This window comes from Cygnus olor, chromosome 13 (assembly GCF_009769625.2).
Source record: "Cygnus olor isolate bCygOlo1 chromosome 13, bCygOlo1.pri.v2, whole genome shotgun sequence".
NCBI lineage: Eukaryota > Metazoa > Chordata > Aves > Anseriformes > Anatidae > Cygnus > Cygnus olor.
The window spans coordinates 16157600-16178965 of NC_049181.1; the positions used below are offsets into that span (position 1 = coordinate 16157600).

General features: G+C 39.5%; 1 protein-coding gene across 4 annotated transcripts in view; it reads right to left on the minus strand.

The window, feature by feature from the left end:
- The window catches only part of C13H8orf48 (chromosome 13 C8orf48 homolog), a 38244-nt gene that overhangs the window by 9538 nt on the left and 7340 nt on the right, over positions 1–21366 (minus strand). The window contains exons 4-7 of one of the 4 annotated variants that reach the window (XM_040571871.1): positions 18125–18357; positions 15730–15882; positions 13771–13861; positions 2728–2802 (exon numbers count right to left, since the gene is read on the minus strand). In XM_040571871.1, coding sequence (XP_040427805.1) covers positions 2744–2802; positions 13771–13861; positions 15730–15882; positions 18125–18357 — 536 coding nt within the window. In that variant the 3' untranslated portion in view covers positions 2728–2743. Of the gene's footprint in view, positions 1–2727; positions 2803–9671; positions 9826–12637; positions 13615–13770; positions 13862–15729; positions 15883–18124; positions 18358–21366 lie in introns of those variants that run through there. The other 3 variants (XM_040571868.1, XM_040571870.1, XM_040571869.1) reach the window with 3 other exon arrangements.

The following is a 21366-nucleotide window of genomic DNA, read 5'->3' on the forward strand; positions in this document are numbered from 1 at the left end:
TTCAACATAGGCTTCACTGCATTTTAAAAAACTATTTCAAAGTGAACCTCACAAAGGAACAGATCCGTTCAACTGTTTAGAGAACAGCACCATGATACAGCACTGGTTTCCAAATTCAAGAGGAAAAAAAAGAAACCCTCCAACCCCTCCCCCAAATATGAGCACCTGAAGGGAGTAAGACTCTACATCTCTCCCTAACATGTTTTATTACAGCATTCATAAGCCTCAGTCAGTGTGCCTATTGGGAGCATTTAATACACAGTTTCAAAGCTACCCTAAAAACAGTATGCTAGGATTTCATTGATCATGATGATAAACTTTCTTTACACCACTCTATAGACATGGCATCTAAAATATGTATCACAGGTACATTTTGCTAGCATTGATTTGAGGAGGGAATTTGTCAAGCATTCAGTCTACAACATGATTTACTTGCAGTTTCTTCCTGGTAACAGGCATCAGCAGCATCCGTAAGGATTTGGACTTTGCACACACAAAAACCAGTGTTTACCGAAACATGCAGTTTTAAGAAGGCTGCAATCACACCTGAAAAATTACTGGTATTTATCAAATTATAGTTATACCAAATCAGCATCTTACACTATCACGAGAAGTCACCAATAAAATCAGTGGGATAAATATCAGTTTCAGAGAGTTTAAGTCTACAACACAACAGGTTTGTTGCTTCAATTACCCTACACTTCAGCAATGACTTAATTAAAATGAAAACCTTGAGAAAACAAACAAAAAAAACCAACACACCAGAAGTAGCTCCATATAAGTTCTCTATAAACTAAATGCCCAGGCAAATAGTATGTAAATAATGAATGCAAATTCGGTCCCAGCCCACATTAAGCACAGACACCAGCCCACAGCAGTTATTCTGAAATAACTGAAAAGCAAACGTCCTGAGTAGTGCTCACAGCCTGCAACTTCCATCTGAATCCATGGAGGCTCTTTTGCTCAGCATCCCTCAGTGCAGAGGTAAGGGGGTATCAGGATCTGGCCTGAAGTCACTTGCTTTTGTTATACCCAGTCTGTCCCTCAAAGTTATCCGAGCCTATCACAGCTTTAAGGAGAATCAGGATCCCAGTGGATATCGTTCCTTTCACAGGAACAAGTTTAAATCTTCTGTTGACTTACAGATCTGATCAATGCTGGAATGAATTTTTGCAAGTGCTTCCAAAACTTGCAGTCTTTCCCTCCTCCTGAATCAGGGAGGAGGAAAGCTCAAAACAAAACCATCAGACAGTCAGGAACACTCACGTTGTATTTCCAGAGTATCATGAAGACAGAACAGGATGAACAACTGCTAAAAGCAGAGTTTTCTTGCTCACCAGGATATAAATAGGGTAAAGCATTTTGAGAGACTAGGGCAGAATTTTACAGCCTTAATTAAAAGACTAATTGACTTGCTTAAATCTGCATTTAAGTTGCCTGTTATATCATAGCAAGGGTATTATGCAAATTAAGTTTCTAAGGAACAATTAAGTATAAAATTTAGTCTAGATCAGTTTGGGATTTTGGTTTTAGATTAAGAAGGAAGACAAAGCCAAAAGCCAGGTCCTTTCATTTTAGGATCTCTCCAATAACTCTACAGTGTTTAACACCTACAAATCTGGTTACACATTACAAACATACCCAAAGTGGGCTGCTGTGCTTTACCAACCCAATGTTTATTATTTAAGCCCATACCCTCAAGGACACAGAACCTACTGGGAAGTACAAAGCCTATCTGGCTCTCAGCTGAAAGCTGAACAGCACTTTGCAGACTTGAAAGCTCAAGATTTCCAAATGTGTTTTAAGCACCCAAGGATAGACAGATCTGTACCAGTACACATAGGCATCTTGATAACGGCTATGGTGGTCTTATATACTTATTTAAAATACCCATAAAATCTGGCCCTTGGTTCTTACACAAGAGTTTCTAGAAGATGCAGTAAAAAAACAGTGAGATATTTCAGACTTGCTACTTGTGTGCTTCTTGAAGTCCTTCCTCCCTTCTATCCTTCTCCCGTTCCTCCCTCCCTCCTTGTCCCCACTTTCATTTGCTCTCACTCCCACTCTGGCTTTCATCTCCAATTTTGTGCACAAGTGTAGCAAGACATCTACTAATACACTAGCTCTGGAGGAAGAGAAAAGAATCATTTACATATGAGGTTTAGAACATGATACATTTCATACAAATGTTTTCACATCACAAAGATGCAAATCGGGAGAAAGGAGGCACATTCTTCTGTAATGCAATAAAAAACAGAAAATACACTTTGAAAGGCAGCAGAAAAATTTACAAGCAAGCTGAAGGCAGAAAGAAAGCCTGAAACTACATTAGAAAGCCAATACATATTAAAGATGATATAAACGCTAGAAGGAATTCAGCGTTTGATTTGAAAATGCAGTATGTGTGTATGCATGAGTACTTGAGAGAGAGACACGCAAGACAGCAACCAAAGATTCTCCTCCTACTGGAATCAGAGATTCTTAATACTAATTCACAAGGAGCAAGTCTATAGTTTTATGCCAGTGATCTTTAAAAAGATGTTTTTGTGTTCATCTGAGAACAGTATCATAAAATTTCCTTGCTCACTACTGGTTTAAATGTGCTTGTCAACCTTTCTTCCTCAATGAAAGAAACCGGAAAGTCACAGACAAGAAGTCTGAGTTAACCTGAAGGTTAGGTATGTACAATCGGCTTCCTATTAAAACAACAAAACCACAGCACCTCACCTGTAATTTCTGGCTCTCATCCTTCCAACGAAGCTGAAGATTTTGGATGTTCACAGAACTCAGTCCTTCCTTCAACTGCAACAAAGAACCAGAAAAGAGAGTTATCCTAACAGAAAAAAGCATTGGCAACTAGAACTCCACATAAGCCTGGCTTTCCAACCCAGTATCTTGATTTTATTTGTTTTTAAGGATTCAATATAAGTTGTCATTATTCTTTTTTATATAACACAAATAGTATTATTATTAATTACCAAGTCACTATCAAACACAGAGACAAGTTTTGCCCATATAAAATGGTAGGAGTTTCAGTGAAATCAAAAAAGCTGTTGATCCACATTCGTATCTCTTTCCAGCAATTCAGCATTTGATAGATATGCCAATAACCTGAATTAATCTTTGAGATCAATTTGTCCCTGTAATTTCCTTTGTTTCTCTCATGTAAATTGCATGAAACTTTCAGAGATCAAACTCAAAAAACAAGGGGAAAGACAATGGCCACCATGAGGACATTACAAAACAAGGAGCAGATTTTGGCCTTCACAGCTTATACCAAGTGGTACTTCACTTTACATATTTCATACTTCACTTTACATATTAGCTTGCTAAAACAGAAAGGTATGAAAATATGAGCCACGGTAGCAAAGTCCATCTCTAGGTAAGGGCACATACCATGCATTCAGCTTACAGATATTTTAATACACTTTCATGAAAAGTTTCTTCCAGGACAAAAAGCATTTTTTTTTTTTGGAAATACCTGAACCATTCTAATATGTTATTAAATGTTAATGGGAATTAAATATGCACATTCCTGAGATATTAGTTTGCATGTTCTTAACACTCAGACAAAATACACTGAAGACTTATGACTCACACATAAAAACAACCCAATAATGTAAGAATAATTTACTATCTATTTGAATTAAATTAGGGCATAGCTGTTGAAGAACATTTGGGTTTTTTTAACGGAAAGTTTCCTCACGAGAACGTGTTGACACTGTGGATGGAAACTTGAAATGTGCACTCTGTGTATGTGTGTGTAAGTACAATGATTAAGGATAATATGAAGTCTTCTCTAGATTTAAGCACACTACAAGAGGTCCACCTCTGTCTCAGAAACCAAAATCTCAGTAGGACATTGCAATCTGAGCTTTGCTATTACATTTACCTCTGCCGCTACTGTGGTCTCTCCAGAGCTGTGTAGAAGTGACTAACCACCTCCCCAGCCTGCTGAGGATGCTCCTCCTGATGCAGCCCACAGTGCCACTGAACTTTCCAAAAGCACACTGCTGGCTCTCGTTCAACTTGGCGTCCACCTGGGCCCCCGGGTCCTTTTCTGCAAAGCTGCTTTCCAGCTGGGTGGCCCCCACCACATATTTGGGCACGAGGTTCAGCTCAGTTTGTTTAAACATTCCCTAACTCAGCACTCCCATACCAAAGTTACATCCTCTCCGTGCCACACTTTCCCACTGGTCTCAGGGGGCTGGGATAGCAGAGGGAGACTCTTCCCTGTAAAGACTGAAGTGAAGAAGCCACTAAGTGCCTCTTCATTGCTCACCAGGCCCCCTGACCCATTCAGCAGTAGCACGTCCGCATCTGTCCTAGCCTCTCTTCTGCAGAAGAGGCATTGTCATTTACATTCTTCTCAAGATTCATCTTGTGATGAGTTTTGGCTTTCCTAACCCGACCCCTGCGTGCTCAGATAGTTGCCTCTCTCTGCTTTTACCACTTGCATGCCTCCTTTTCTGTTCCAGCTTTGTCGGGAGCTCCTCACTCATCCACACAGGCCTCCCGTGTCTTCACTTCATTTCTTGCACGTTGGGATGGACCATTTCTGAGTTTGGAAGAAGTGACCCTGGCAAGTCAGCCAGCTCTCCTGGACTTCTCTCTTTAAGACCGTCTTCCATCAGAATCTTCCAAGCAGGTCCCTGAACAGGCCAAAGTCTGCTCTCCTGAAGACCAAGGCCGTGATCCTGCTATTTGCCTTGCTCCCTCCTCTCAGGATACTGAAACTCCAGCACCTCATCACCACCACAGCAAAGGCTGCCCCCAGCCTTACCACCCCCAAGCAGTTCTTCCTTGTTTGCAAGTATGAGGTCCAGCAGAGCCTCACTGGCTCCTCCATCACCTGTGTCAGGCAGTTATCATGAACACAGTCCAAAAATCTCCTGGACTGCTTGTGGCTTGCTGTGTTGCTCCTCCAGCAGATAATCAGAGTGCTTGAAGTCCCCCATAAAGACCTATGCCTTTAAACACAACTCATCCTCCACCTGCACAAGGAAGGTCTCTGCAAGAGCTTCTTCCCTACCAGGCAGTCTGTAGCAGATACCCACAACAGATACAACAGACTCAACACCACCTCTGGTGATCTGCCTTCTAATCCTGACCCACAAGCTCTCCACTGCCTCCTTACACATGCTCAGCCACAGCTCCGTGGGCTCCAGCTTTAGGATTCCTAGCATTTAGAAAGACATTCCCAGTATTTAACATTCCTGAGGGCCTAGTATCCATCCACGGCAGCACCCTGGTCATGTAAGCCATCTCTGTGAACCCACTGAGCTCACCGTCTTGTAACTTCACAAAGACCTCAACCCTTACATTTCTTCTCCGTGCTGTATGCACAAGCACCCAGACATTCCTGCATCAGCACCCAGACACTCCTGCATCAGCACCCAGACACTCCTGCATCAGCACCCAGACACGCTCATTTCCCAGAAAAGCTGAGAACTTCCCCCATAAAGCTTTCTTGGCACTTGCTCACCGTGTGCAGACACCTGAGAAGAGCCCCTTTCCAGTCTCTGGTCCACATCACCCTGCACCCTTTGCTCACCAACCTGGCCCACTACCACTTGCCTGGGGGTCACCATCTCACTACCACCTCGTTCCTAGTTTCAAGTTCTTCCCCTGGGCTAGCCAGTCTTACAGCAAAGATGCTTTGGCCCCACTTGGTTAGGTGGATCCCAGCTCTCCCTAGCAGTCTTTGATCCTCAGATGGGGTTCCCATGGTAGTAATAACCAAATCTTTGCTGTTGGCACCTGTTTGTGCAACCAGCTGTTGATTCGCAAAATCTGTGAACTTCTCATCAAGCCCTTGTGGTCCTTGCACGTGCGATACGAAGTGCAGCATGGATTAGAAAGCTCAGCTTTTCTTTCTTCTGCTGTTCCATTTCAAATACAGCACACCACACCATTACTGCAGAGTCTGAGGCTCTGCATGATACTGTAGCCCTCACTGGATAAGAGCACAGTAATATCAGGACTGGGTGAAGCATTCTTTGCCCCCAAGAGGTTTAAAAGTAAAACATACTAAAAAGTAGTGGTAACAGATACTGATTGGTTTGGTCATAGTCTGCAGCAGAGCCGCAAACTGAACCCTCAGTCAATCCCTTTTGAAGCCCATCAAAGCAGCCTCCTTCTTCCCAAATGCAGCTTAAGTACAAGCAATACTTGGCAGATTTAGATTTTAAAAGCATTTTGGTTGTTATCTGAAGAAATGTGTACCTGAGCTGATAGTGAAATTGAGTTACAAATAACATCCACTCGCGTTTTTGGAACAGCGCTGTCCAGTACCAGATGCCTAATGATTTTACATTTTCCCTGTAGGAATCTGATAGCTGTGGATACAGATGAGATGAGGTACAGGTTCAGGCAAGTATGACAAGATCTGAATTTCATTAGTGCTGAGACATTTCACCCTCCTGGACTTTCATGTGGGTGGTAGACACTTAGCTACTCCATAAACCACAAGGGCATTTACTCAGTTTCTTCAATTCTTTTCTTGAAGTTTCTTTCTTCAGGCTACCTGAGAAAGCTGCTGGATACATAACAAACCAACAAACTAGTAGTAAAATATTCTATTGCCCATAACCTCCTGATATACCCCTTGCCAGTAATACAATATGTAGACATTCATTAAAGTTATGGTTTGTTGCACTTGTTTTCTTAAATGAAAAACTTTCTATCAGCTTTACAAACACGTATTTTTTTTGTCTTAAACTACAGTAAAATCTGGCTTTTAAACTTTCTTTAAAATCAACATTTATTTTTGACTATGTGAACATATTGTTCCAAACTGGCAAGAACTGCTCATTTACATCTTTTAACATCAACAGAATGCTAATTATAGTAAACAGTCTTTATTACAAACAAGAATGTGCTGCTGAAAATGCTGCTAATTAGTAAAAGAGACCTTAGCCTGAGTGGGATGAACCACAGATTTCTATAAAGAGGATGAATTACAATTGCATTCTATCAAACAGAGCATCTCCGAACAAACAGTTATGCTGCAAGATCTTTGAAACCTAATTTTGTCCTCAAAGCATTTGGGAGTAGGGTGGAGGGGGTTTAGAGCAATCTGTTATTTGAAATAAATAGCTTTGAAAGTGTTTACAGCTCCTCCAATTAAAATAACCTGGGGCCAAATCCTACTGTCCTGAGTGGACGCAGAAACCAGTAAGAACAGGCCCAGCTGTATTCCCCACCGGGTTTTAATCTAAGATGAGACCTGCAACGTGGGGCAGAGGGGAGACCCAGCTCTTTTAGCTTCCGAGCTGCTCAGATGAGTAATTTTTTTAGAATTCGTCACACACAGCATGTATCAAAGGCAACTGACTTAAACGTGTTTGAAATTCTGTCAGAATTATTGCAGCTCGCTGCCTTTAGGGGAGCTTACCTGTTAAGTAATACTATGCCATCTTTTACCCAGGTCATTTTTCCAGGTTCCAGATTTGCAATCAGTGAGGACATCTCCTAAACTTCAGTATAACAAGGACAAAAAAAACCCAAACCAAAATCCTCTCTGGACAAGCCAAGTCTGAGGGCAAATAACAAAGAAGTGGGAAAAATTAAAAACAATCATTAACATGAGAGCTCCTGTTTTGTAGCTGATTTTGTTAATGCCTATAATGTTTGCAAAACCAAGCCTGCCCCTCAGCAAAAAAATCTGCCTTTGATTTCACACTCTTTGGGGAATATTTGGGGGAAGAAAAAGCCTCTTACTGAATGAATTCGTAAGATATAAACTATGCTTGTTGCAGAGCTTGTTTTTCTTTTAAGCCTGAGGATAAGCCCTGCCACCACAATGTTACTGGAAAATTGATGTGATTTTCTTCAATTATCTGCTCAAGAAAACAAAGAATCCCAAACTGGCAGTCAACTAAGCAGCCTCCCCCCAAAACACCTCTCAACAAAGCAGACAACAGTGCACGCAAGTTTCTGACTTACACAACTCTGGGTGTAGATGACCTGTGCTGTACGCTCTGCGACACATACTGCCATTCCAACGCCGCCTGGCTTCAAAGGCAAACAAAACTTCTGAGCCCCATCTATGCCTGGAAAACCTGAGGAGAAAACTGCCTTACGAATGCCACAGGTGACCAGGGAATCATAGCTCTTGCTTCTTCAGAAATTCTGACCGAGTGAGAACAACTACTGAATCCCAATGAGGCCGAAGTTCAAAGAAGTTCCTGTACCCACGCTTCTGGCCTCAACAGAATATGAGAACTTTGCTAAACTAAACACAACAAGAGACACTGAAACGAAGCAGCTAGAGGGGTCCCTCTCATCCACTATTGCACTGATAATAGTGCTGGTTATTATTTTCTCTTTGGTAACGACATCCCTAGTGACCTACTGTTTTCACAAGTGGAAACTGAGAGGTAAAAAACTGCAGAGAGCCCAAGAGGAGTATCAGAAAGACCACGAAAAGAGCATTTTTCAAAGCACTCCTGGACTTGTTTCATAAAAAAAAAATCCAACACAAAATATTCTTGCATTACCTGAAAATAATAAAAAGAATGGCAACTATGAAATTTCCAAGCAAATATATCCTTGTTTTATCTCATTTCTAAGAGTTGTTAGCAGTTTGGAGATTTCCTACAGCTTTATTATATATATTTATATATTTAGTCTCATTTGTGCAAAGCAAAACCAACACAATCATGTATTTTTAATCTCTATTGTATTACTGAAACCATAAATTAAAACCTAGTACTCCCATCCTTTCAAAAATCCAGAGGCCCATGGAAGGCAAAGGGTCAGATTTTGGTTAATGCTGCCAACACAGCTGCTAAAAATCAATGATGTTGTGTTGTCTCGCACTGATCCAATCATCCGGTTGAAGATTTTGAAACCCAGTTGTAGTCTTCAGTAAATCAGATTCACAGATGTTCAGCGAGTAGCAGCCTGGTGCTGAAGGTCTGTAGCTGAAGAGCTCTCCGTGTCTTCAGCAAGGGGTATGTGCAGAAAGTGTGCAGGATCAAGCCCCAAATTTGCTAGCAGGCAGTAAGTCAGTCTTTCTTTCACTGAACGTTCAGTGCTGAGAGGTGCTAGTGGCATTCCAACCACAAGTGGATTAAGGACATCCAACGTTAGTGGAACCTATCTTACCAAGAGCAAGCCTAATGCACTTTTTTAACTAGGCTTGTAATTATTTTTAAACCAACCATACAATGGTGTGTTTCTATTTTCATAGCCTGTAATACGTCACAGAAAATGACAGCTCTATTGTGAGTAGCATATATAAGTAATATTTTCTAACAGAGTGATGGATGTAATACTAATATATGTAATCGTTTTAAAAAGTACAAAACATGTAAAATTACAATAACCCTGCTCAAGTATACAGCTTGCTTGCAATTACCATTGATGCTCTATGTATTTTTAAACAAGCTATAATACTGTGATGATGCTGTAAACTTACTTCTGTAGGCAAAAAATGTTTTATTTAAAAATGTCAAGATGAAGGATGTAAATGTTCTTAAAGTGCTATCAACTAAAAATATGAGTTTTCACAGAGTATTCTAAAGGATTCTGTTACATGCTACAGATATATTTTACAACGTATTTATGGATCATACACATGAGTCTATGTGAGAACAAACAGTACTATTTTATTACAAAATAAATAAATGTATAAATAAGCAATGAATATCCATGCCTAGATGCTGGATAATGTTTTTTAAGGCACCCTCACCAATTCTATAGACACTTTGAATGACAGAGGAGCTCGTACCTTACTGACAGCAGGGAAACACGCCCCCCCTTGTCCCAGCCTCCCCCACAGATCACATTGCTGGTGGTGCTGACGAAGATCTCCAGAAGCTTAGTTGCACAGCAAAAAGGAACAGTTAGCTAGTTGCATGAAAACAATGCAAACTTAGTATTCATAAGATTATTGGATGTATTCCCCACCCCCTTTTTTTTTTTCTTTTAAACAGTGGCATTCAAAACACCAACTCTGTTGCATGCAGTATCAATTTGCATATATTATAGCTAGCATCTAGGTTAGTTCTTATTGAGTAGAGACAATAAAAAGTAGTTTTCTGAAAATCACACGGAGTATTAATAAAATCACAATCTAAAGAACACAAGTATATTTCCAAATGTTTTAAAAATACACAGCTGAAAGCACTCTTCTTCATACCCACATACATAATTTAGAATAGTCGCATGAAAGCGACAATTCAGATTTTTAGTGAAGAAGAATCTGGGTACTGTGTCAGCTAACAGCTTCACAGAGAGACATGATCCCTTCCAGCAGCAAAACTCATCCTCAAGGCCACCAGTTCAGTTTTTGTCAAGCTCCCAGTACGAATAAAAGGGTTCAGATCCTCTTCTTGGAAGCTGATCAAATTGGCTGTGCTTAAAGACAAAAAATTCTCGCTATGCAACAGAATTATGACAAGGAGATGGATTTATGAAAAGGCAGTGGCTCCAAAGGAGCCTGAAGCATTTCAGTTTCTAGTATAGCTTCAAAGAAAAGATTCGAGATTAATGTAAGGATCACTGGGCCAGTGGGACCAAGGCCCACCTGCTCTACATAACCCTGCTCAAGCAGTGGGTGGGTATGATGCCCTTCCCACCTCAACCATTTGGTGACTACATATTTCACAGGTAACTGGAAATCTCTATTTCTCTAGTAACCTATTTTGAGTGAGATTCTGGGGGAGAAACAAGTACAAAGTCCTGTTCCCCAACAGATGGTTGGGAGCAAGACTAAGGCATGACTGAGCCTGGAAGCCAGGTTCAGTTTTTCCTCAGAGAAATCTGGGGCAAGCCAAAGTGGAAATTACATTGCCGAAGTCCGCAAGAAACTGATTCTAACAGTAATTTGAGGAATAAAACTTTATCCAAATGGCCAGTAAGAAAGAATAGTATAATGAAAACCAGTTATCAGCATATATATAATATCAACATATATATGAAAAACCCTTCCACAGCTGTGCGAAGTTCACACGCTGTACCACATCACAAATCATTCCGATTAACTAATGCCAATATGTGTAGCATGAAAGCTAGAAGGCAAAAGCTCCAAAAGGACTTCTAACAATAGGCAGATCAATTTGTTTCAGTACTTCAGCTGCTTAACATACGAACCACCCTTGATCCACCTCACTCCTTTTATGTCCCAGCAAGCACCAACAAGGGAGCAGATTAATAAATATTTCTTGATCATAGCTTTACAGTGTTTCTTTGGATCAAACCAAAAACCCACTGCTGAGGAAGGTACAGGAGGGGGAACCTCCTGTGAGCAGAAAAAGAAGCGACATGATCTACTTCCCCCAACATCCTGCACATCAGAATTTTTGGATTTCTAGTCTCAAGCACTTCAGGATTATGAAATAAATTATTTAGAGCCCCAGATCATTCATTTTGTTGTACATCCTTAATAGCTGCTACAAGAAAATCAGAAGACAAACACTCAGATCTGAGTCACTCTCAATTTAAAAAAAAAAAATAATGGAAACTGTAGTGAGCAGTAGGAAAAGGCACACAACAGACATGAGCAAAATACGCTTTGACTTTTTCAGAGGAGCTACCTGAGATGCCTTTCTGACATTTATGCAAATGAACAAGAACTGTATAGCCTCTGTGCAGTGGGAGTATGAATACTATTTTACAGACACAAATGTTTTCAGACACTAGTCCAAATAACTCATACTTCAATGTATTTACATAAAGGTTTGACAAAAGAGTTGGAAATAAATATTTCAGTATTTTCAGTAAGGAACTATGTACTGAAAGCAAAATATCATAATATCTTTTTTCCTATAAAACTAATCAATTTATCTTTAGAGTCTCAGAACTTACTGTTTTTTGTTGTTGTTTTTCTAAGGGCTGAAAGATGTGTTCTTTGGCAATAACAACAAAATTACATTTTCAAAGAATTCAGCTCCCAATTACCACTTCTGTATGTGACAGCCCTCACGAGGATTCACAGGGAATGCTGGGGGTCTTTAACCTAGCGTTAAGCACATCACAAGAGGCTTTGAAAGATTCAAGAGAAACAGGGAGTGTAGTCCAAAGCTAAATAAGGAGAAGAGATGGGGAATATAAAATGAATAGGCTTAAAATATTGGAAGGTAGGAGATTTAAGGGATTCAAACATTTCTGATGATCAGAGAGTAATGAGAAGAACCAAGCAGGAGCTTTCTCATTATATACGCAGCTATGCAACCTGCGGTGACAATTTAAAAATTAAAGCCAAGCTTTGGGGAATATTCAATGGACTACTAAACCCACCGGCTTACAAGACAACAATAAACTGCAAAGGAAGCAGTGAGGACAACCAGCTTTGTGAAACACCAGGCTGCATTGCTTTCACATTGGGCCTGACCTGCTCAGGATGAACCCATTCAAGACAGGTTTTTAAGCACCAAAAAGCAGGTATCTGCTATGAGACAGGTGGCCTATTTGTACATCCCAACATTTCTTTTTAGGTTTTCCATTCGTTTGTGGGAAGGGAAAACAAGAGGCTAAACATCCCCCTAGCACTCTTAAAACAACATGAGCATATACAAGAAAATAATTAAAAGGATATAAAATACAAAACCAACTTCAACAATACATATTCTTGCCTAAAAAAGTTTTTAAAATGTTTTTATCCTATTTTTCATAGCAAAAAATAATTGAGCTATTAAGCAGTGAAATCCTTTATTCACATGGTTCATAGACAAGGATATTCTTCAAGATTTCCACAGCCATCAAGAGATCTAAATTCACAGAAATCAGGAAACTGAAGACTGATGAAAGTCAGTACCTGTGACTCGTGCAAGTCCAGTGGCCACAAGGTCACTGCACGAACAATGCAATGAGCTCTTGCTGTCAGCAGTGGTCGGAAAGGTGGGGTGCATTTGTGCCCACACAGCAGCAAGTATCTTTCGAGGCTACAATGAAGATAATGATTTTGTTCCTTAACCCATTGAGCTCCCCAGCATAAAGCCATTTTATTTGGATGTGTACTGAATACTTAAACTTTCATCTGGATATACTATTTGAAAGACAGTCTTTGCCATTTTGAAAATAGCATAAAATAATAAATACCACATTATATTAAAGATCTGCCAAAAATATTATTTGACACCTTATGCCATTTTTAACCTACATTGTTTTTTCTCCTTCTAGACAGCTATCCCACACAGGTTCTAAGATTAATTTATTACCATTTCTTGTCCTGTTGGCATCCTCGCTGTTGCAGATTAATTTCTGTTACAGTCTCATTATTTCAGTTCTATAAATACCCTGTTTCATTTTACTCTTTTCTACAGTTACTTTGCAACCTTCTTCTCCTTCACCTGGGACTCTCACTTTCAATTTGACATGATACAGTGGGCAAAGATTGAGCTGAAACACAGTAATTACAGCTCCCTGCCCCAGAAAACAGAATCATTTATTTTTCTTATGGATGGAAGCTGCTCTGAAATCCCACAAGCACCCCCCCCCCCACCCCCAGTAAATTACTTGTCAGACTAATAATAGAAAATGCAGGCTTTCATAATTTGAAAAACATATTTAGTTGGATTACAATGAATTGCAACATTTGTATTTGGGGATGAGTAAGAAGTTGAATCTTAACCCAGACTCCAGCACACTGGGCATATCTGGTTCCACCTGCAAGAATATTAAACTGTCATTCCATTCATCACTGCCAAAACAAGTTATACCCACAATAGCTGGCAATCAGCACGTAGCTGCCCACAGAAGACTCTCCCACTACTTTATGTCCTTGTCTTATGTTTATTATTTTCAGGCCTTAAGTTTTCTGACCTTTGTCTTTCAGCCTTTGCCATAAGTTCCTGGGATCGTCTGAAAGTTTGGGAAAACTTCTGAGTGTTTCTCCTATAAGTGTAAGCGCATCCTGAAATAAAAAGGAAACAAAAATTATTTGGATTTGGATTCCTGCCATTTGACACGGCCTGTGTCACAGGTCTGCCATCGGCAGCTATATCCAGTCCCTCAAGAGCAACTAGGTAGGCTGTACCCATCAGAACAATTTTGCCGGGTTTTTAAAACATCTTGTTTAAAAACTTTGTTGAACAGTGTGGCCAGTGATCTGTCCCATACAGCAGGCAAGCAGAAAGCTACGCTGGTCACTAGAGACCACATGTCATTTCTACCTTCTGTGCATGGCTGCCAAGAGAGATGACAAAGAGCTCAGTAATGCCATGCAGCTCATACACTGCACTGGCTACTGACCAAGGGTTTCTTCTCCAGGGAGGGGAAGGAAAGGCAACTGGCCTTTTCAGAGAAGCTAGGAGAAAAAAAAAAAAAAAAAAAAAACAGAAAAATGAGGCCTTACTTGAGACTGAAGCTCTCAAATTGCATATATTGGGTAAATAGATATAAAAAAATAAATAAGGGAGAAAAAAAAAAAAGAAATCAGCATTATTCGGGGAAAAAAAAAAAAAGCCTGTGGTACAACCCACAAATTCCCACCCTGCTCGTAAACACAGAGAAAGAGGCCTTGAGGCTTCAAAGAGCACTTCCTTTCCATTGCTCAGAAACAACTTGCTTTCAATCTCACTCCCTGACAAGAAGTGGGAGAACTCTTCCTTGGAAACGATGATCATCCTAAAGAGTAGTCACAGAACAGCCAGGGAATTCCGTAAGTTTCAGCTTACATTATATACAATCTACTCCAGAGGGCTTTTGTAACAATAAAGCATGAATGTGTGACAGCAGACAAAGACAGAAGACAGTCCTTCAAAGAGGAAATTTCACCATACCCACGGAGAATGCTACAGACTAGCCATTTCCCAAGCCCAGTATATGCAGAAACACAAAAGAGCATGGCAGTAACGTGTGAGATAAACTATTCCTGAAGAACCGTCAGAAAACTTGCTGCAGAGCCACAGTTTCTCTCCTCCTCCGTAATTCCTCACAAATGTTTAACTGGACCTGACTTTCCTCTGCCCATTTCAGCAGGGAAGAAGTGACAAGCACCTGGCAAAATTTTAAACCAATTTAGAAGGGGGAAAAAAAGCATACGCCACTAGAAAAAAAGGCCCACATCCACAAGCACATACAAAGTAAAAGCTCTAAAACTGATGTCACTGCCCCTGAGAGCAATAAAGTCTTAGGAACTCAAAGTGAGTGTATGTGTGTCTCTGCTTGTATTGTGACAGGAAAACTTTGGCACTCAACTGCATAACCAGTAACAACATGCTGCCTTTACAAATGGTCAGATCTTCTACCAGAAGCCACCTTTCCAGTTTGCTCACATTCAAGTGACAAAAATGACATCACTGCCATGCTTAAGAAACAGCCTTAGAAATTGTCTCCAAGCAGCAAGCTTGAGCCTGAGCCTCCACAACTTGGTGCTGCATCTTATTCTGCAACTCTTAAGCCAGAGGACTGGGAGAAAGACTAGTACAGCCACACCTACTGTCACACGGCTTTGTTATTTACCATTTTGTCCTGGACAGCCCATCAGAATTAAACTGTGGAGAAGTAATCAAGATGTACCCAAAACAGTTTCAGGACATCATGAAGAAGACCTTCAGCTTCTATAAATCAGGCAAGCTCAAATTACTTGATCAGCATGCTAGTCCCATGTCTCCATAACGACATGGAGCCAAATTCTATTTTGAATTGTTCTGCATTCAGATCAATCTGATTGCATTACCATAAATTAGGAGAAAATCTGGCTTACAAATTCTTTAGATACAGTAAATATAAAATGCACCAAAACACTTTTTTTTTTTTTAAAAAATAACATTTGCTTACTCTGGAATAAATTTGTTCTTCCAATTTTTCCTGGAGTAAAGCGCTTTCCACTAGTGCCTTCTTTTGTCTGAGAAAGGTGATCTCGGCTAGCTCTGCCTTCTTCTTCGTACAGTCAGGGCACTGTGAAGATTGGTGCACTTGAGCTTCTGTCACCTGAAGGATGAGACTTTGATGTAATGAGCAGCGTCTGTCCCAGCAAGATGACCACTCCATTAAAAATAATCAATAAAGATACAGACAGAGTGTCTAAAGACAAAAGGTTTGCTTTTGTATGCAGCTGCAAATTATTTCATAATTTTTGTCACTGTATCATCTCGATGAGCCTGTCTGAATGTCTTCACACTAAAAATATTTGCTTTTTCCCCATGTATTGCCCCCTCCAGCACCGGTAACTTAGTTTCAATTAAAATCACCTATCTGTATCTCAGACCCATTGCACTGAGCTGTAATACACTGGTGCTTCTTGTAATAGGCAAGCCTTCCCTGACACTTGAAGCTATGTGCACACTACTGATTTCTTCTACAGTAACTAATGGTCAAAAAAAAAAAAGTACTTGAGTGCTACCAACACGTAAGCAGCCAAAACCAATATTGAAGATGGTTTTAATGGGGAAAAAAAAGTTTTAATTAATATAACTCATTTGACTTGGGTGGATGCTCAGTATAAATTAGTTTTATCAGTGTAAATCTATCCATAGTTTGCTAGTATCAAATACACCAGGAGCACCACCAGCCGTTAGTTCCTCTTGCTTAGTAAGTAGTTGATGTTCTAGAACGCCAGTCTGTGCGTGCTAACCAGCCTTCCACGACAGCTAATACACTAATTCCTGAAGGCTTGATTCAGTGAAATGAAGATGCTTTATTCCACGTTTCCAACAGGCTAAGAGAGTACAAATACTTCATCATCACAACTCCGTAACAGCAACTGTTAATCAGCAATAATTCCACCGTATGTAACTGCCTGTCTGTAATGAGGTTGTCACCAAGTTCCTATGCTGACAATCTACATAAGGCCTTAAGTACAAACCATGAAGGTTATGAATATCTTCACAAATTTTAAGAGGAAAATTAACTCTGAAGCAATTGGTTCAAATATCTATATGCATCTCTAAGACAGAATACAAAGTTCAACAAGCAGCTGACTTTGTAAAATAAATGATACTTATTAATTCCTAGTTTACCTACCATGAAACTTTGACTATATTTAACATTACACAAAACTCAGTATGCTTATTTATAAAGTATCAATAATTTTTATCTGATTTAATTTACACAGATTCCATCGTGTTATATAGACCTAATAAGAGCAGTGGAATCAATCATAGAAAGCCATGACTCAAGCCTCTGTCGTCTTACTCCTTGATTTCTTCTCCTCCGCATAGAAGTATTATTTATTTTTGTGTTCACCACCACATAGACGTAGCAGTCAAAGTCACTTTCCTTAAAAAATGTATTACCACACTGTAATACAAATAAAGAGACAGTAAGAATTCTACAGAATGGTGGGTTGGTTAATGCTAATAAAATAAAAGAATGTAGATTGCTGAAGTTGCAAAACAAATTAAATAGGCAGGAAGCCTGAAAGAATCATTATGCCAGGACTGACTTTAAAGTATTCTTCCCTGCTCACCTGGCACAGGCTTAACAGAGGAATATGTTAACAGTCACTTCAACCATGTTATATGGCAATAGATTAAAGCCAGCATACACGATAGAGAGAAAGTAAAATAAATGACTGTAATTACTATTTAAAGCTTTTTTTTTTTTTTGCTTTATCAGAAATACTTTCCCAGATGCAGACATTCTGTACCAATTTCAAACAAAGCACAGGCATTTGCCAAGGCCCAGATTTATGGGTAAAGGCATCTGTAGGTGATGACTGCTGTAACTACATATTCAAATCCCTCTACAAGCACAAAGCAAGAATGCGAGTATCACTGGCCAAAACAATACCAGTCTTGACACTCTTGAGAGATGCCAAGTTGAAGAGAAGACCTGTGTCGGAATGCCTGTCCTATGGGGGGGAAACAACAATGAGCACCATGCTGGTGAAAAAGACAAAAGCACTTCAAATTGTGTAGGTGATATAGATGTTTCGTAATAAAGGGACTGATGTAACCACGATTCTGTTGGACATGCTTTAATTTTTAATGTTACCTAGTATTAAGGGGGGAAGTTTGTACCTTCTGAATTACTTTTAATGCTAGAGTTAACATGCGATGCCACCTAATAATATGCAGAATACTTCTATAAATAACAGGTGCAAATGTAACCAGAAAACAAGACTTCTTTCTGCAGGCCCCCTTGTTCTGGGGCTTATTGTGGACTGCAGTAACTGCCCATCCCAGCCTTGTTCAATAACAGAAATCATTACCATTTTGTCACCAAACAGTACCTGTTTAACGGTCTCCCCGATGTTCTTCAGGCGGATTCTATTCATTAACTGACCAGGAACTGTGCAGTTCAAGTCACTTGTCTCTGATTTCTTTGATGTGAATCCATGCTGCAGCTTCCTTGACCTGACACCACTTGCCTGCTTAGAGATCAGCCCCTGATGCATCCTTCTGATCTTAACGGTGCAAAAAGACCGGAGAGCATCCAGTTCTTCATCTGGTAACTCAGTAACTTCTGTTAGCCACACATCAACAAAGCAAGTGTCAATTACTATAGCAGGGGAAGAGAAGAATTACTGGTCTTCTATCTGTGCAACCTCATATTAACTATTTAATAAAAAACAAAGCCAATGTCAAGCCCAGAGGCAATGACAGTAATAACAGAAATATACAATTTAAGTCAGAGTGTGGATAACAACTGCAGAAACTTGCACAACAAATGCTTCTTTGAATAGTCCCCAAAGAGGAGAGGGGATAAGAACCCTAAAGATTTGGACAACTTAATGATACAACACAAATGTATTTGTAAATCTAGTTCTCCAATTCTATGAGTATTGAACCAGAGGCAGTGGCTCTTGTAGTAACTCTGGAAAACACCTTTAAATTTGTAGGTAGGTTTTGTTTTATTTGGTGTGTTTTTGGGGAGGGTGGTTTTTTTGGAGGAAGGGTAATTATATTAGAAAATATTTTCCTCTAAACCATCGATGATTATTTAAGGAATTTGTAAATGACCTTGTTTAAACAAGGTATTTATTTCATCACCTCCTCCTTTCCTAGTGACATGTAATAATAAAAACCAAACAGACTACACTTCAGATGGGCACGTATGGATGGATTTAAAACTTCAGTCAATGCTCAGAGGAAGATTTTCCACTGACTTAAACAGAGCCAATCAACACAGACAGCTAACACAACTCAGTTTTTTGTGTTACTATTTCATTATTCCATGAGCTTAACTGTATAACAACGCTGTGCTGTTCTACATGGTCTAATGAGATTTTCAACTATTTAAAGAGGGGACAATACCTCTCCCCCTTTATTATACTAATTTTGCTTTAATGCAAGTACTGAAGCCTAAGCAAACACTTAAATGTGCATAATTAAACGAGAAGCAAGGAGGAGACAAAACATTCCAGTGAACATTACTGGAAGCCTTGTAGACACCTCTGCATATAGCTCATGCTAACACAGCACTCTCTTCTCATGGCTCCACTCTGACTGCCAAAAAAAAGTAAGACAATAATCACTACACAGGTACGCTATGGTGAGTTTTTTTCCACTCAAAATACTCAGCTGGAGAGCATGATTCTATCACTTAAGCTATCCTTTCCTTACTACCTGCTTCACTCATTTTCAATGGCTTCCCCTGAATGAAATTTTACTTTTTCTAGAGAGGCACTGCCTATTTCAGGGTGCTTCTGAGACAACCTGTACATTGTCATTCGGGTCCTGTGGCGTACCGAGACATAACCACAATGTTGATCTTTAGTACACTGAATGATATAAACATAAGCCATCTCCTAAATATGCTGTGATTAATTTAATCTAAAGTAGGCAAGCCTTTGCTGTGGAATTTTGTAAGGAAACCAGGCATGTCTTCAGAAATGCAGTCAATCCTTATAAAGATTAAGTGGATCTACAGTTAAGACTAAGCAAAGTAGAAGTCGGTGAGCTTTGCCTTACGGACAGAGAAAATGGGTGATTGAAGTGCAACTGCCACAGTTCAGAATCAATTATCGTACTGCAATTTATTCCTCCTTACAAGCTGCTGTACCAAATTCACTAAAGACAAAGACACAGTGATACTTTATAGACAGATGAGTAAGAATTATCAATACTTGAAAATGCAATTTGAACATTTTTTTTTCTTGGGTAGGATCATGAACATTTGCATGGATAAACTCCATCAGGTCGTTTTCCTTGCAAGTGTAATACACAACCCCTGCAAAACAGTTTAAATCATGTGCCAGAATTGGGTTTAATTGCACTGATAAAATGGATGCATATTCATCTATGCTGCACATAGACTGAATAAAAGCATTAAAAAGCTACTGTTGTGGAAGAAAAAAAAAGCAGAACAAAGCAATTTTACACCCTAACCTGAGTACTCAAATGCACAAGTAAATACGTGGGGTCTGCTGAACATTTTGTCACAATTTAGTGCCAGCCTAATTCATTCACTGAAGTTTCTTCTGACATACAGAAGCACAATTGAATTTAGAATTGGTTTCTAATAACGCACACATGAATTGTGTGCTGCCAGACACCCACCCATTGGCTCATATACACCCACAGACATTAGAAGAGACGCTAGCAAAGAAAAACAGAAATTTTTAACCTTCAAGTTTAACAGTAAATAAGCTCAGAAAGAGTAAAGGTGTTCATGGATCTAGACTGGCATTTTACTGAATAAGAACTAAAAGTGATGAGAAAAGTCAGTGCACAGTTCAATTCAGAAAAAAAAAAGTAATTTAACTGCACAGTGATTATTTATACTTTCAGATTTTCTTCTAGGTATAGAAGTTTTGCTGGTCCTTCATCTGAAAGAAAAGAGATGCATACAACAGGATCTTTTTTGGTGTTAGTTTCATTTCTTGTCTTTCACATATCCTTTCCGTCTTTGGACTCACATTACATGCTCAAATGCTCAATCTCCATTCGTGGTGGCAGATTTAAATGTCACTGCACGTCTGTCTACAGAGAATCCCTGCCAGTGCCAATTATTGTTCCAGAAGCATGCCTTGTTGATGCTTGGTTGCCCTGAATCGTGCTTTCCCACACCTTTTTTCAAGAAGAATAAGGCAGGGACAGGTGACAAGAAGAACAAAACTAGACACTGGAACAGATATAAAATCAGAACCCTATATCCAACAGCAACAGGGCTACAAAGCACAGAATGTTTAGAAAATAAAGCACAAACTGAAAAAAAGAAGCTTCTCTGATTATAGAAGTAGTCAATGTGCACCACTGGAGATAAACTAATCTCCACATCTACATTATAAATCCTGCTGCGTGGCTTATAACTAAATGACCTACATAGATTTTGGGATTCTGTATGCAACTACATCCCTATGTGTAAGATTTTAAATCTATACGAGTGAGGGGAGGAAAAGAAAATCGACTGTTTTCTTGGGTTTCCTTTTCCACTGATGTCTAACCGATTAAACAGAAAAAACTTGGCAGGCAATTTGTTATTACTATGCTCTATCTTCTATTTTAAGAAGAAAAATTGTGAAATGAGTGA